The sequence below is a fragment of the Aulonocara stuartgranti genome (genome assembly GCF_965226115.1).
Source record: "Aulonocara stuartgranti genome assembly, chromosome: 20".
NCBI classification, from domain to species: Eukaryota; Metazoa; Chordata; class Actinopteri; order Cichliformes; family Cichlidae; genus Aulonocara; species Aulonocara stuartgranti.
In genome coordinates, this window is record NC_138956.1 from 27,422,460 (window position 1) to 27,437,500 (window position 15,041).

Consider the following 15,041-nt stretch of genomic DNA (forward strand, 5'->3'; position numbering starts at 1 on the left):
TTGATAGGTTTGTAGCATAAACCTATTCGCTGGAACGTTGAAGACAATATAATTACACCGCAAAGCAAGACACGAAGTAGGCAAGTTCTTCATGTTACTCGTATACGGGAGAGAACCGGACAAAGCGCCGTCCCTTCGCTTGACCCCAGTTGCTCTCGTCCGTTCTCCCGTACCACTGTCCTTTTATTGAGGTTACATGAATATGCATAGGTTCATTAACATATGACGTCTACATTCACACAAAGAGTACCTTGCCTGTGTATGAGGGGGTGTGTGTGTATGTAGGTGTGTGTGTGTGTGTGTGTATGTAGGTGTGTGTTTGTTTTTCGTTTTAGGAGGACAATTTTCAAGACAAATCAAAGAGCTATGAGGACCCTCTGTTACAGGAGGACATTTTGCTGTCCTCATAAAATTGACCTTTTAAAATGGTTTCTGGGCATGTTTTAATACCCAAAAAGTGTTTTTCTCAAAAGTCTTTGTAAACCAAAAACTTGACATATGTTGTATATTTGTGTGTCCGCCACTGCCCCCTGTCGGTTGGAGTTGTCCCTGCATGCCGCACACACAAGCGCGGGAAATTATACACATGGCGCGAAATTGGAAGCTGCGCATGCGCATTTTAACATTACCCATTTAGACCATTGATATTTACATCAATGATTTAGACTGACTGATTGGGCGCTTCTTATTCATCCATCAATTTTGGCAGAGTTTTGACACGCTTTGGAGAAAAGGTAAGAAGGTAATTATAAAACTTTTAAAAGACGGGCGTTCTGACAGACACAGTGCTTCAGAGTAGGCACAGCCGTGGTGAGGCGGCAGGTGAGGGAACGACGAGGTACGGTGGAAAGCATACGGCGGAGAGCGCACCGCGGGGACCGGACCACAACGAGGTGAGGACGGCGGAGCGGGCCGGAGCACGCGGAACGGTTCACGGAGGTCACAGCAACACGCGGGGCGGGGATTCCCGGACTGTCCCAGGGTTATTTTTACCCTGGCCTAATCTCATCACTTGTTTCAAGGTAAGAAATTACACAAGTGTGTGATGTTTCACTGAGTTTGAAAGAAGGCCTTTTTCACGACAAGATCACTTGTTTAATGTAAAATGGCTGCTACTGCTATTAGATGATCTTTGCCCAAATACCAAGGAAACATTGGAAGGCAAATACAAATAAACTCTTGTAGATTTATGAAATTAAATTGAGACAGTATTGGTGTCACTCTGCACACATTTGTTTATAAAATATTGTAAAAAAAAAAACATTTGTTTTGCTCTTATAGTTGTGTTGATGAAGCACATGATTCCTGAGAGATCTAAAGCTTAGTTTGACAGACAGGTTTAGGCTAAGTCAGAGTTAGGCTTTAGTTAAATTAGGACATTTAAGTATCTTTAATATCTGCAAGTGCATGCTTTCTGTTAAAACAACTCAGACATCAGCCTTGTCTGTGTCTGTTATGTGAATGTAATGAAAGCATAGAACTCAATTGAAACAGTTTCAGTATCCATGCTATTAGTGAAATAAGAAAAATTGGGTGGAGCATGTCAGAAACTTGACTTAATCAACACAGGTGGAACACAGTCAAGTTAATCTGCACAAATACAGCCTCGCCCCCATCCATTTATCTGTTAATCAGAATCCCTCCAGCACTCATCACCAAACTAAAATAACCTTAAACTAATAATACGCTAACATGGGGGGGGGGGGGGGGGGGGGTGCTTCTCATTCAGCTTTACTAATGCCCTTGTAAGCATAAAGGCTTGAAGTTTTGATGTTGTTTACATTTTTATCTTGATTTCCTTAGCAAATCATGTCACGGAGAACCACTCCCCTTCAGGATGCCATTAATCACATCCTTGCAAGAAGAGACAAGAATTCAATGTTAGAAATCAAATTTATTAATTCAGTTAAAGGTGAGTGACTTTGACACACTGCAGGCTAGACTGAGGGGTTACGCATCACCAGTGGTGACCTGTACAAACATCAATATAAATTAAAATTAAAGGTATTTTAATAATAATTTAGTTATTAGCGAGCCTGGCTATTTATGTTTTCTGCACTTGGACATGTTTTCTTTATTATATATGTAGAATTGAAAAAAAGCACAACATTGCATACTTGCAATTTACAGATATACATATTTAATGAATTGATTATTTGCAGTGCTGCCACGCCTGTGTCTCTAATATGGTTGTGTCTTCAGGTCGTGGCATCTTCACTTTAGCCAATTTCAAACAAGGAGACTTCGTGGTCGAGTATAGAGGGGAGCTTATTGATGCAACTGAAGCTGAACACAGACGTAACCTGTACCCCAGCGCATGTTCAGTCTTCATGTTTGAATTCATATGGAAGCAGAAGACTTTGTGGTAAATTCAAAATGACTGAATGTTTACATTTCTATTGCAAGGTCAGGATTTCTGAAGCAAACATCTCATATTGCTCTTTAACGAGTCCTTACCTCTAGTACCCGGCCCCGTCAGTCCCCAGAATCTATAGAAGGGGGAGTGACGGACCCGTGGAATAGCAGGATCTCATTCTTACTGAGGCTCCGTCATTTCCCGGTGACCCTGTGGTCCCCGGGAACTCGCAGTACTGGGGACTGACGGGACTCCCACATATGCTGAGGGCCCGTTAGTCCCCGTATTCAGCCTGTGTGTGCCTTCTCTAATACACACTCACGGGCGTAATGTACGGGGTTAGAGGGGTAATAATATAAGCCTACATTTTACAGCTAAGACAGTGTGCTCACGCTGCTGTGAAGATTTAAAATATAATATAGAGATAGAGAAAATAATAAGAGAAAATAATAAGAGAAAATTCAAATGGCCAGGGCTGAATGAGCGGCCCTGTGTCTGTGCGCATTTGGCACATGTGGACACGGAGACTCGTGCACTGTTATACTGTGTCCAAAATTACTGTATAATATGTACAATGCCAAAATAGTACATGTCAAGTGTTCTGTCTGTGAGGTAGGTAGATGGATGGCTTGATGGATAGGTGAAAAACCTTTCAACACAAAAAATAAAGAACATTTCATTAATCATTCAGATAAATTAAATGCATTATACAGAAGACAAATGAAATAACAAAAATATACACTTCAGTAAAGCCACTTTTGTCTAAACTATCATTTATCCTAGTTTTAGTTTTACATTCATTAGTTTTTGAATCAGAGGTGAGTAATTTCAAACAACAAAGATGAAATAAACTGGTCTACCTTGCATTTTTTACACTTTCTGTAACAATTACATTTTTAAAGTATACATTTTAGAGTTTACAAATATTTTAATAAAGACTTTAACCAAGGATTTTCTTTTACAAAGAATTATTTTCCTTAAATTAAACCAAACATATTTACACTAGTTTTAAGATTTAACCAAGGATTTGGGGTAATTGCTTTTAGTATTAATTAACATAAGTGTGGGAAACACTATCTACATAAACAGTTTATTCAAACTTAAACATTTATTTTAATATCAATATAATTTTTTAAACTTAAATGCAGTAACTATTTCCCAAAGCATAAATACATTTCCACAATTGAGCTTCCATAGTTCCCAAACATAAGCAGCAAATATGAGTCCAAGCTTACCGATAGCCCGTCTAACTCAAAGTCTTCCTCAAAGTGGATTGTGCTTGGTTTGCTGTCCTCTCAGCATGTCACGCTCGGGTCAAATGACTGCTGCATGCATTTTAAGTCTACTAGGCACGCCCGCCCTTGATTGCTCTAATTCAACTCACCTGGCGGAGCAGTGCGCACCAGGCTGCGCTTAGCTGTAGATTGCACAAGGTCTAATCAGCGGCCACGCGCAAGCAGCAGCACAGAGCAGGTAGTGGGCAAGAGGAGGAAGAGAAGAGTAACAGCCACAGCCACACCTACACCTACAAGGTCAGCGCGACAGTACAACAAAACCACGTTTAAGCTCTAAGCACAAGTAGAAGCGCAAACACTTATCTCAGTCAGAAAGCAACGCGTCCTTGACTGATGGACCCTCTTTAACTTATCAACTATGCATTTAACAACTAAACTTGTATTGGATGTTGTGTTTGTGTTGGTGCTTAAAAATTATAGTATAGTTCATAGGCGTGTCACTATAAATGTTTGTTTAATGTATGTTTCCAAATTTGCAGTATTGATGGAGCACTTGAAGATGGGTCATTTGGGCGACTAGTAAACGATGAACACAGGACACCAAATTGCAGAATGAAGTTGATTGAAGCAGAAGGGAAGCCACATCTCTGCCTTTTTGCACTGAAGGAAATTGCGGCAGGAAGTGAAATTACTTATGACTATGGTGGGAAAGAATGGCCCTGGCGGAAAAAGGTGGGTCATTTAAAAAAAAATTTCCCCCTATGAATTGTTGTTTAAAACCTACATATCTAGATGTCACAATTAGGGCTGCAACTAACGATTATTTCAATAATCGATTAGTTGTCGATTAATCGATTAGTTGTTTCAGCCCTAGTTACAATATTTAAATGTCCTCTTGGTGGTATTCAATCTGGTTTAACTAAATCTTGAATTTGTATGACTTTCCCAAGTGATGATTGCAAGCTTATCTGTTTTGTGTCCCCTCCACAAGTGTGTTTTACTGAGTGGCCACACACTGGAGGTGAAACAGTGAAAGCATCAGTTTGAGCTCAGATGTCATTATGAGGCTGATGGCCAGTGTCCTTGTAAACCTTGGGTTTTTCTGTGTCAGACATATACATGCACCTTTTACTCACAGTCACTTTAGCTTCTTAGTATTGTCTTACTTTGGCTTCACTTAACTAGGTAAGGGTTAATCACTCTGTTTCCTTGCAGTTAGGGTGAGAGTTAGAACTGTATTTAACTGAAGGTGAAACAGAAAATGCTTAACTATGTGTGTGTGTCTGACACAGACAAACTCAAGGTATGTGAGAACACTGTCCTGACATCTGAGCTCAAACTGAGTCTTTCATTGTTTCATCTCCAGTGTTTGGCATACTCAGAAAAACACACGGGTTGAGGGGACACTGGTTAGAAAAGACCACTTGTAGTGGATTAAATACATTTCCACTGTAGCTGCCAGATGTTTACAATATTTGTTCTACTTTTCATACCCAGCTAAAGATCGCAAGCATCCCTTCTGGTCAACAGTGTGTTGCAGAGCCTATTGCCCATGACGTGGAGCACCATGTGATCTCTACAGACTCATTCACAGGTGAGTCCCTGCTTGAGTAAGCACTACCTGTTAAACCCTGGGGTCTTGCAAAGCACTATGTCTCCATGTCTTGTGTTCTCTTCTACAGACAGAGAATTAAGAGCAGAGTGTCAGTCATCTAGACCTACAGCAGACAACTCTGAGCATGAGGTTAGCATGGATTCATCTGTTTACTAAAGATTGTATCAATGTGTAGTTTGGTAAATAGTGTGGTTTGTAAAGATCATGTTTATCAATTGATTACAATTATACTGCATGTGCAGTCTTTAAATCATTGTAAGTACAGGTAGTCATCATTTAACATTGCATTTCCCTCTCAACATCATTTGGGTGTTTTAAGGTTTGACTGAGAGTGTCCCTCTTGATCAGATGGACACTGTACCATTGATGCTTGTTCATCTTTGCATCTTTTTAGGTGCATTCTGTTGGAGGTCAGCGTGGCACTTCTTCTCTGAAAGAGTTAATTGGTGAAGTTGGTGTCCAGTATCAGGAGTTGTCACCCCAAGCGTTCTCAGAAGAACTTACCAGTGGTCAGTTTTGAGTAAATGTTGTTAACTTCTGGCAATGCATGACATGCCTGAAGGTTTGCTGCATGAAAAATGTGCCAGTATTGGGACATTTCTGATGATTCTATAGTGTCTTGATGGATATTTTGAGTAGAATTGTAACAGTCAAGGATGTGAATTGATTGCGTTATGCGTAGATGTGTTTTTTTTGACTTAACGAAAGTCAAGCACTGAATCTCCTTGTGTTCCCTTGTACAGAGAGCAAATCGAAAGAGGTGCCACAATCATCCAGAGCTGTGCCTAACGACTCTGCTTGTGAGGTGAGTTGAAATTGACCTTTGTTTTAAAATTGACCAATGGTTAGAAGTGTTATGGTGTTTACATGAAACTCCATTTTGAGTATTTTAGCAAACATCTGGCAGCGGTGGTGGAAATGTCCTCTATTTAGAACAGGAGGTCTTTTCTAACCACAGTGTCCCCTTAACAAGTGTGTTTTACTGAGTGGCCACACACTGGAGGTGAAACAGTGAAAGCATCAGTTTGAGCTCGGATGTCATTATGAGGCTGATGGCCAGTGTCCTTGTAAACCTTGGGTTTTTCTGTGTCAGACATATACATGCACCTTTTACTCACAGTCACTTTAGCTTCTTAGTATTGTCTTACTTTGGCTTCACTTAACTAGGTAAGGGTTAATCACTCTGTTTCCTTGCAGTTAGGGTGAGAGTTAGAACTGTATTTAACTGAAGGTGAAACAGAAAATGCTTAACTATGTGTGTGTGTCTGACACAGACAAACTCAAGGTATGTGAGAACACTGTCCTGACATCTGAGCTCAAACTGAGTCTTTCATTGTTTCATCTCCAGTGTTTGGCATACTCAGAAAAACACACGGGTTGAGGGGACACTGGTTAGAAAAGACCACTTGTAGTGGATTAAATACATTTCCACTGTAGCTGCCAGATGTTTACAATATTTGTTCTACTTTTCATACCCAGCTAAAGATCGCAAGCATCCCTTCTGGTCAACAGTGTGTTGCAGAGCCTATTGCCCATGACGTGGAGCACCATGTGATCTCTACAGACTCATTCACAGGTGAGTCCCTGCTTGAGTAAGCACTACCTGTTAAACCCTGGGGTCTTGCAAAGCACTATGCCTCCATGTCTTGTGTTCTCTTCTACAGACAGAGAATTAAGAGCAGAGTGTCAGTCATCTAGACCTACAGCAGACAACTCTGAGCATGAGGTTAGCATGGATTCATCTGTTTACTAAAGATTGTATCAATGTGTAGTTTGGTAAATAGTGTGGTTTGTAAAGATCATGTTTATCAATTGATTACAATTATACTGCATGTACAGTCTTTAAACCATTGTAAGTACAGGTAGTCATCATTTAACATTGCATTTCCCTCTCAACATCATTTGGGTGTTTTAAGGTTTGACTGAGAGTGTCCCTCTTGATCAGATGGACACTGTACCATTGATGCTTGTTCATCTTTGCATCTTTTTAGGTGCATTCTGTTGGAGGTCAGCGTGGCACTTCTTCTCTGAAAGAGTTAATTGGTGAAGTTGGTGTCCAGTATCAGGAGTTGTCACCCCAAGCGTTCTCAGAAGAACTTACCAGTGGTCAGTTTTGAGTAAATGTTGTTAACTTCTGGCAATGCATGACATGCCTGAAGGTTTGCTGCATGAAAAATGTGCCAGTATTGGGACATTTCTGATGATTCTATAGTGTCTTGATGGATATTTTGAGTAGAATTGTAACAGTCAGGGATGTGAATTGATTGCGTTATGCGTAGATGTGTTTTTTTTGACTTAACGAAAGTCAAGCACTGAATCTCCTTGTGTTCCCTTGTACAGAGAGCAAATCGAAAGAGGTGCCACAATCATCCAGAGCTGTGCCTAACGACTCTGCTTGTGAGGTGAGTTGAAATTGACCTTTGTTTTAAAATTGACCAATGGTTAGAAGTGTTATGGTGTTTACATGAAACTCCATTTTGAGTATTTTAGCAAACATCTGGCAGCGGTGGTGGAAATGTCCTCTATTTAGAACAGGAGGTCTTTTCTAACCACAGTGTCCCCTTAACAAGTGTGTTTTACTGAGTGGCCACACACTGGAGGTGAAACAGTGAAAGCATCAGTTTGAGCTCGGATGTCATTATGAGGCTGATGGCCAGTGTCCTTGTAAACCTTGGGTTTTTCTGTGTCAGACATATACATGCACCTTTTACTCACAGTCACTTTAGCTTCTTAGTATTGTCTTACTTTGGCTTCACTTAACTAGGTAAGGGTTAATCACTCTGTTTCCTTGCAGTTAGGGTGAGAGTTAGAACTGTATTTAACTGAAGGTGAAACAGAAAATGCTTAACTATGTGTGTGTGTCTGACACAGACAAACTCAAGGTATGTGAGAACACTGTCCTGACATCTGAGCTCAAACTGAGTCTTTCATTGTTTCATCTCCAGTGTTTGGCATACTCAGAAAAACACACGGGTTGAGGGGACACTGGTTAGAAAAGACCACTTGTAGTGGATTAAATACATTTCCACTGTAGCTGCCAGATGTTTACAATATTTGTTCTACTTTTCATACCCAGCTAAAGATCGCAAGCATCCCTTCTGGTCAACAGTGTGTTGCAGAGCCTATTGCCCATGACGTGGAGCACCATGTGATCTCTACAGACTCATTCACAGGTGAGTCCCTGCTTGAGTAAGCACTACCTGTTAAACCCTGGGGTCTTGCAAAGCACTATGCCTCCATGTCTTGTGTTCTCTTCTACAGACAGAGAATTAAGAGCAGAGTGTCAGTCATCTAGACCTACAGCAGACAACTCTGAGCATGAGGTTAGCATGGATTCATCTGTTTACTAAAGATTGTATCAATGTGTAGTTTGGTAAATAGTGTGGTTTGTAAAGATCATGTTTATCAATTGATTACAATTATACTGCATGTACAGTCTTTAAACCATTGTAAGTACAGGTAGTCATCATTTAACATTGCATTTCCCTCTCAACATCATTTGGGTGTTTTAAGGTTTGACTGAGAGTGTCCCTCTTGATCAGATGGACACTGTACCATTGATGCTTGTTCATCTTTGCATCTTTTTAGGTGCATTCTGTTGGAGGTCAGCGTGGCACTTCTTCTCTGAAAGAGTTAATTGGTGAAGTTGGTGTCCAGTATCAGGAGTTGTCACCCCAAGCGTTCTCAGAAGAACTTACCAGTGGTCAGTTTTGAGTAAATGTTGTTAACTTCTGGCAATGCATGACATGCCTGAAGGTTTGCTGCATGAAAAATGTGCCAGTATTGGGACATTTCTGATGATTCTATAGTGTCTTGATGGATATTTTGAGTAGAATTGTAACAGTCAGGGATGTGAATTGATTGCGTTATGCGTAGATGTGTTTTTTTTGACTTAACGAAAGTCAAGCACTGAATCTCCTTGTGTTCCCTTGTACAGAGAGCAAATCGAAAGAGGTGCCACAATCATCCAGAGCTGTGCCTAACGACTCTGCTTGTGAGGTGAGTTGAAATTGACCTTTGTTTTAAAATTGACCAATGGTTAGAAGTGTTATGGTGTTTACATGAAACTCCATTTTGAGTATTTTAGCAAACATCTGGCAGCGGTGGTGGAAATGTCCTCTATTTAGAACAGGAGGTCTTTTCTAACCACAGTGTCCCCTTAACAAGTGTGTTTTACTGAGTGGCCACACACTGGAGGTGAAACAGTGAAAGCATCAGTTTGAGCTCGGATGTCATTATGAGGCTGATGGCCAGTGTCCTTGTAAACCTTGGGTTTTTCTGTGTCAGACATATACATGCACCTTTTACTCACAGTCACTTTAGCTTCTTAGTATTGTCTTACTTTGGCTTCACTTAACTAGGTAAGGGTTAATCACTCTGTTTCCTTGCAGTTAGGGTGAGAGTTAGAACTGTATTTAACTGAAGGTGAAACAGAAAATGCTTAACTATGTGTGTGTGTCTGACACAGACAAACTCAAGGTATGTGAGAACACTGTCCTGACATCTGAGCTCAAACTGAGTCTTTCATTGTTTCATCTCCAGTGTTTGGCATACTCAGAAAAACACACGGGTTGAGGGGACACTGGTTAGAAAAGACCACTTGTAGTGGATTAAATACATTTCCACTGTAGCTGCCAGATGTTTACAATATTTGTTCTACTTTTCATACCCAGCTAAAGATCGCAAGCATCCCTTCTGGTCAACAGTGTGTTGCAGAGCCTATTGCCCATGACGTGGAGCACCATGTGATCTCTACAGACTCATTCACAGGTGAGTCCCTGCTTGAGTAAGCACTACCTGTTAAACCCTGGGGTCTTGCAAAGCACTATGTCTCCATGTCTTGTGTTCTCTTCTACAGACAGAGAATTAAGAGCAGAGTGTCAGTCATCTAGACCTACAGCAGACAACTCTGAGCATGAGGTTAGCATGGATTCATCTGTTTACTAAAGATTGTATCAATGTGTAGTTTGGTAAATAGTGTGGTTTGTAAAGATCATGTTTATCAATTGATTACAATTATACTGCATGTGCAGTCTTTAAATCATTGTAAGTACAGGTAGTCATCATTTAACATTGCATTTCCCTCTCAACATCATTTGGGTGTTTTAAGGTTTGACTGAGAGTGTCCCTCTTGATCAGATGGACACTGTACCATTGATGCTTGTTCATCTTTGCATCTTTTTAGGTGCATTCTGTTGGAGGTCAGCGTGGCACTTCTTCTCTGAAAGAGTTAATTGGTGAAGTTGGTGTCCAGTATCAGGAGTTGTCACCCCAAGCGTTCTCAGAAGAACTTACCAGTGGTCAGTTTTGAGTAAATGTTGTTAACTTCTGGCAATGCATGACATGCCTGAAGGTTTGCTGCATGAAAAATGTGCCAGTATTGGGACATTTCTGATGATTCTATAGTGTCTTGATGGATATTTTGAGTAGAATTGTAACAGTCAGGGATGTGAATTGATTGCGTTATGCGTAGATGTGTTTTTTTTGACTTAACGAAAGTCAAGCACTGAATCTCCTTATGTTCCCTTGTACAGAGAGCAAATCGAAAGAGGTGCCACAATCATCCAGAGCTGTGCCTAACGACTCTGCTTGTGAGGTGAGTTGAAATTGACCTTTGTTTTAAAATTGACCAATGGTTAGAAGTGTTATGGTGTTTACATGAAACTCCATTTTGAGTATTTTAGCAAACATCTGGCAGCGGTGGTGGAAATGTCCTCTATTTAGAACAGGAGGTCTTTTCTAACCACAGTGTCCCCTTAACAAGTGTGTTTTACTGAGTGGCCACACACTGGAGGTGAAACAGTGAAAGCATCAGTTTGAGCTCGGATGTCATTATGAGGCTGATGGCCAGTGTCCTTGTAAACCTTGGGTTTTTCTGTGTCAGACATATACATGCACCTTTTACTCACAGTCACTTTAGCTTCTTAGTATTTTACTTTTGCTTCATCTAAATAGATTCCCCTCTCTCTAACTCACAAATCTCAGGAATTGAATAGATATGCTTCACTATTTTATCTAAAAAGTAACTCCTATCTCCCTTTCAATCTCTCCTGAAGGATTGGTAGAAAATATGTAAAATGGTCAAACATTATTTTTAATTCGTCATAAAATATTTGGGTAACAATGTTTTATGTTTCATTTCATGTTTTTAATTTTTTCCAGTGTACAATTCATAGGCTGGTATTTGAATCGGTGAAACTTGACAAATGCGGGATATGCCATTCACCTTTGACAGCTATCAGATGGCACGGTCTAAGATGCAAGCGTAAGTGTATTATTTATCTTGTGTTAATTAATGCATTTTTTCACTATACCATAAGTTACCATGAGTCAGGTCTACATTTTCATATGTAAAGAATAAAAAAAATCACTTCAAAGTTTTATCAATTCAAACCATTGCAATGATACACAGTGTAATGGCAGATACTATCACATATCATGCATTTGAGTTTGTCTGCTTAGTGTGGCAGAGAACAGAGAACATACTGTAATAATGTATATTGCCCTCTTACTCTTTGTTGATTAGACTGTTGAACTTTACAACTTTAAATCTTTGTTTCACTCTTTCAACATCAAGCTCATATAAGCTAAATAAGCATCTCACCGCGCGCAAGGCATGCCGGTCCGGGTCAAGGGTCACGACTACCCAGCGTGCATCGTAAACAGTAAACACTGCCGCGTGTGATAGCGATATTGAATATTTTGAGCGTCCTAAAGTCAATGTTTTAAAAGAATTTGGTACGAAACGGGGATACAGTGCTGCTGGGAAGAGAAAGAAAGAATTCGTGGCCCTCGCTTGGGCGTTTTCACTACAAAAAGCCCCTATAGTTTTAACAAAACAGCAGGAGTGGGAGGCTATGCTACCTTGGATATAAGTCTCTGCTCGAGATCGAGACTGACAGTTGTCAGATGACAATTCCAGATCCCTTAGAGCTGAGGGAAGGTTGGTACAATGAATCAACAGCTGCAAATAAACTTTCACTTTCAAAGCCTCATATTCGGAGCCATCAGCCTCTGTGGTGCCCGGAGACGCTCGTGCGGGGTTTGGCCACTGACGTCTGGCAACCCTGGCACAGCACTTCCCCGTAGGCCTATATCCATGGATGTATTAAAAGAACCAAGCCTATATCTGACGGAGAAGTATAATTCAGCCTTTACATCGTGGGTAGTGGTGTACTCTGACCCGGCCGCGTCGTGCATGCGTACTGACAATGCTGATTTAGCTTATTTGTGATGTTACAATGCAAAAACCACAGTTCCTGATTTGATCTGTTATATAAAGATAAAGCAAAATGCACAAATGTTTAATTATATTTAAGAGAGTATCAACATGTATGAAGTAAACTGCCCTCAAGTCTGTTTGTCATTCTGTAATTACACATATACACACAAACTTGGAAGATGATGTTTGATGATAATAAACCCTTTGAGTAAACATTGCATCAAACTTGCAAACTTCTTACAATGTCAATATAGGAAGCCCAATAAGGTACTGGGTCTGATTAATCCAGACCTATTCCAATAGATCAATCAGGCAATTTGCAATACAAATGCTTGATGGTGTCTCTACACATTTTCAATGACTTTTTAGTAGAAGTCCTTTTCATCTCAATCCTTATTAATTAATGTAGGATAAACATTTTAGCTTTTCTGTTTCTCATTAGATCGTATGTATGTATGTATGTCTGTCTGTCTGTCTGTCTGTCTGTCAATTAGTCTGTTTTTAAAATAACAATGTTTTATATCTCAAATCTGATGAAAAAATTTATTATTAGGATGATTCAGTATATCATATTCATAAGTTTAAAATGTGTCTTAAACTTAAAAAAAAAATCTGCTTTTTATTCTGAATTATGCGTTGGTTTTAAATTCACTTTATGCTTGTTTATATTTAGTGGTCTTAGTGAATATAATTTGTGACGTGTGGGATCGCTACTTTTTAAATTATAACTTAATGAATCATCGGTTGTTGTCTAATGCTGTGGTTTCTTTGTATTTGTAGAATGCCGTTGTGTGTGGCATAAGATCTGCCTCCAGACATCTTCAGAAGACTGGGATATGTCCGACGTAAGTGTACAGTGAAATTCAACCTGGAAAGACTCAGATACGGAGAAAGAATTAGACATGCTTTATTGAACATTAAATATTTGGCGGTCAGACCCCGGCGGGAAAACTGTTGATAAAAGCATTGCTGATTGAAGTAGGAGGTCTTCCCCTGGGGTCTGGACACTGGTGGTGGTATGGAGGCAGGGGGCAAGCATGGGGGTGCAGGGGTGGTGGAGGGATGCGAAAACGCTGAGAGGCCGAGCTATGGGTGAAAGAGCTTAAATGCCCGGATGCTGAATGGAGGCATAGGTGCGAGGGAGCTCCGGATTGGCTGCGCCAGAGTGAGCAGCTGAAGGGAGTTGAGATGATGATGATGATGATGGAGATGATGTGCAGGTGTTTCTCCCAGGTTGAATTTACGCAGGCTTCATTATAATATAGTTAATATTGACGTAGATGCAGTTCGTGAAGATTGCCACATGTTGCTTGCTCTTCCTTTTTCTTTCATCACAAAATTATAAGGATAATCAGTTTTGTAAGTGTTGTCTCAGATAGAGAATTGAAAGCAGAGAGATTTTGGACTGGATAGAGTGTAGAAGTTATGTGAGAGAGGCCAGAAATAAACACATTGTAAAAATATTACTTAGATTTTATTATAATCCTTTGTAAAAAAAACAAACAAAAAAAAAAACAGTTTCATACAATCTAGTCTCAAAGGTTTTACAAATTTTGATCTGTGGGGGTCATTGTGGGAGGGGCTCCGGGACCAGGTTAGGGCTGGTGTCTTAGTTTTTTTTGTTTTGTGTTTGTTTTTTTTGTTAATGTCATTGTTCAAAAAATATAAATTGGATATTAGAAATGGGACAAATATCAAAAAAGTACTGAATCGATCACAGATTGCAAATTGATCAAGCAGAATCAAAATACTTGCACAAAATACATATCTGCTGCACATTTTCTTCTTTAAATCAGGAGGTATTTCTTAGTACTTTTAAGACATCTAGAGACTTTGGTTTACGTCCCGAGCTCTGTGACGTGAACAATTTAGCATTTATCCTTCCCATGTTTATTTCTGTTATTTAATCTATGCTGTATCTACGAACAGGGTGATGTCTCATCTGATGAAGAATACATCCCAAATTCTGCATCAGATTCAGAAAGCTCAGGAACAGAGTTGTCTATTGAGTTACCTGGACCATCAAAAAACTCCCATGCTGCTAGCATGCCTGATTTATGCGTTACTTTTGCTGAAAAAGAACAGACCATGGATGTTAAGAACAACTTTGAGCACATTTTGAATGATCTTGAAACTACTGATGATCTTCATCCCGACCAAGAACCAGACAGCTCAGAGTCATGCCAGCAGAAAACAAAAGATGCATGTAGCGAAAAGAGTACTGTGGATATTAGCCAAAATGAATCCCCAACCAAGTCAACAAAATTAATCAAAAGCACAGTCAATTTTTGTTTTGTGTGTGGAAAACCTCAAACAAAATTTGCACGTCATCTGGAGACGCATGTAAATGAAAATGCTGAAGTCGCCCAGGTGCTTCAGTTACCCAAATCATCAAAGGACAGAAAAGTTCATCTTGAAAGGTTACGAAACCTTGGTAACTTCAAGCACAACTCTGCTGTTAAAACCACAGGATCAGGTTGTCTTAAAGTGAAAAGGATCTCAAAAAAGAGCAGCAGCAGCGCTGAGACATACGAGTACTGCTTATACTGTAAGGGTATGATATCCAGAAAAGAAGTTTCTCGGCATATGAAAAGATGTGCTTTAAGACCAGAG

At 39.9% G+C, this 15,041-nt stretch overlaps 1 protein-coding gene across 5 annotated transcripts in view; it reads left to right on the forward strand.

Moving 5' to 3' along the window:
• Window positions 1-567: 567 nt before the first annotated feature.
• Window positions 568-15,041, forward strand: part of LOC309697365 (uncharacterized protein) — a 21,070-nt gene continuing 6,596 nt past the window's right edge. For 2 of the 5 annotated variants that reach the window (XM_082519231.1, XM_082519232.1), the window contains exons 1-23: window positions 568-1,022; window positions 1,804-1,912; window positions 2,203-2,365; window positions 4,131-4,323; window positions 5,089-5,185; window positions 5,274-5,335; window positions 5,601-5,715; window positions 5,950-6,011; window positions 6,686-6,782; window positions 6,871-6,932; window positions 7,198-7,312; window positions 7,547-7,608; window positions 8,283-8,379; window positions 8,468-8,529; window positions 8,795-8,909; window positions 9,144-9,205; window positions 9,880-9,976; window positions 10,065-10,126; window positions 10,392-10,506; window positions 10,741-10,802; window positions 11,369-11,471; window positions 13,209-13,273; window positions 14,358-15,041. The exon at window positions 14,358-15,041 is cut by the window's right edge and continues 1,303 nt beyond it. In XM_082519231.1, coding sequence (XP_082375357.1) covers window positions 1,810-1,912; window positions 2,203-2,365; window positions 4,131-4,323; window positions 5,089-5,185; window positions 5,274-5,335; window positions 5,601-5,715; window positions 5,950-6,011; window positions 6,686-6,782; window positions 6,871-6,932; window positions 7,198-7,312; window positions 7,547-7,608; window positions 8,283-8,379; window positions 8,468-8,529; window positions 8,795-8,909; window positions 9,144-9,205; window positions 9,880-9,976; window positions 10,065-10,126; window positions 10,392-10,506; window positions 10,741-10,802; window positions 11,369-11,471; window positions 13,209-13,273; window positions 14,358-15,041 — 2,655 coding nt within the window. In that variant the 5' untranslated portion in view covers window positions 568-1,022; window positions 1,804-1,809. Of the gene's footprint in view, window positions 1,023-1,803; window positions 1,913-2,202; window positions 2,366-4,130; window positions 4,324-5,088; window positions 5,186-5,273; window positions 5,336-5,600; window positions 5,716-5,949; window positions 6,012-6,685; window positions 6,783-6,870; window positions 6,933-7,197; window positions 7,313-7,546; window positions 7,609-8,282; window positions 8,380-8,467; window positions 8,530-8,794; window positions 8,910-9,143; window positions 9,206-9,879; window positions 9,977-10,064; window positions 10,127-10,391; window positions 10,507-10,740; window positions 10,803-10,904; window positions 11,215-11,368; window positions 11,472-13,208; window positions 13,274-14,357 lie in introns of those variants that run through there. The other 3 variants (XM_082519233.1, XM_082519234.1, XM_082519235.1) reach the window with 2 other exon arrangements.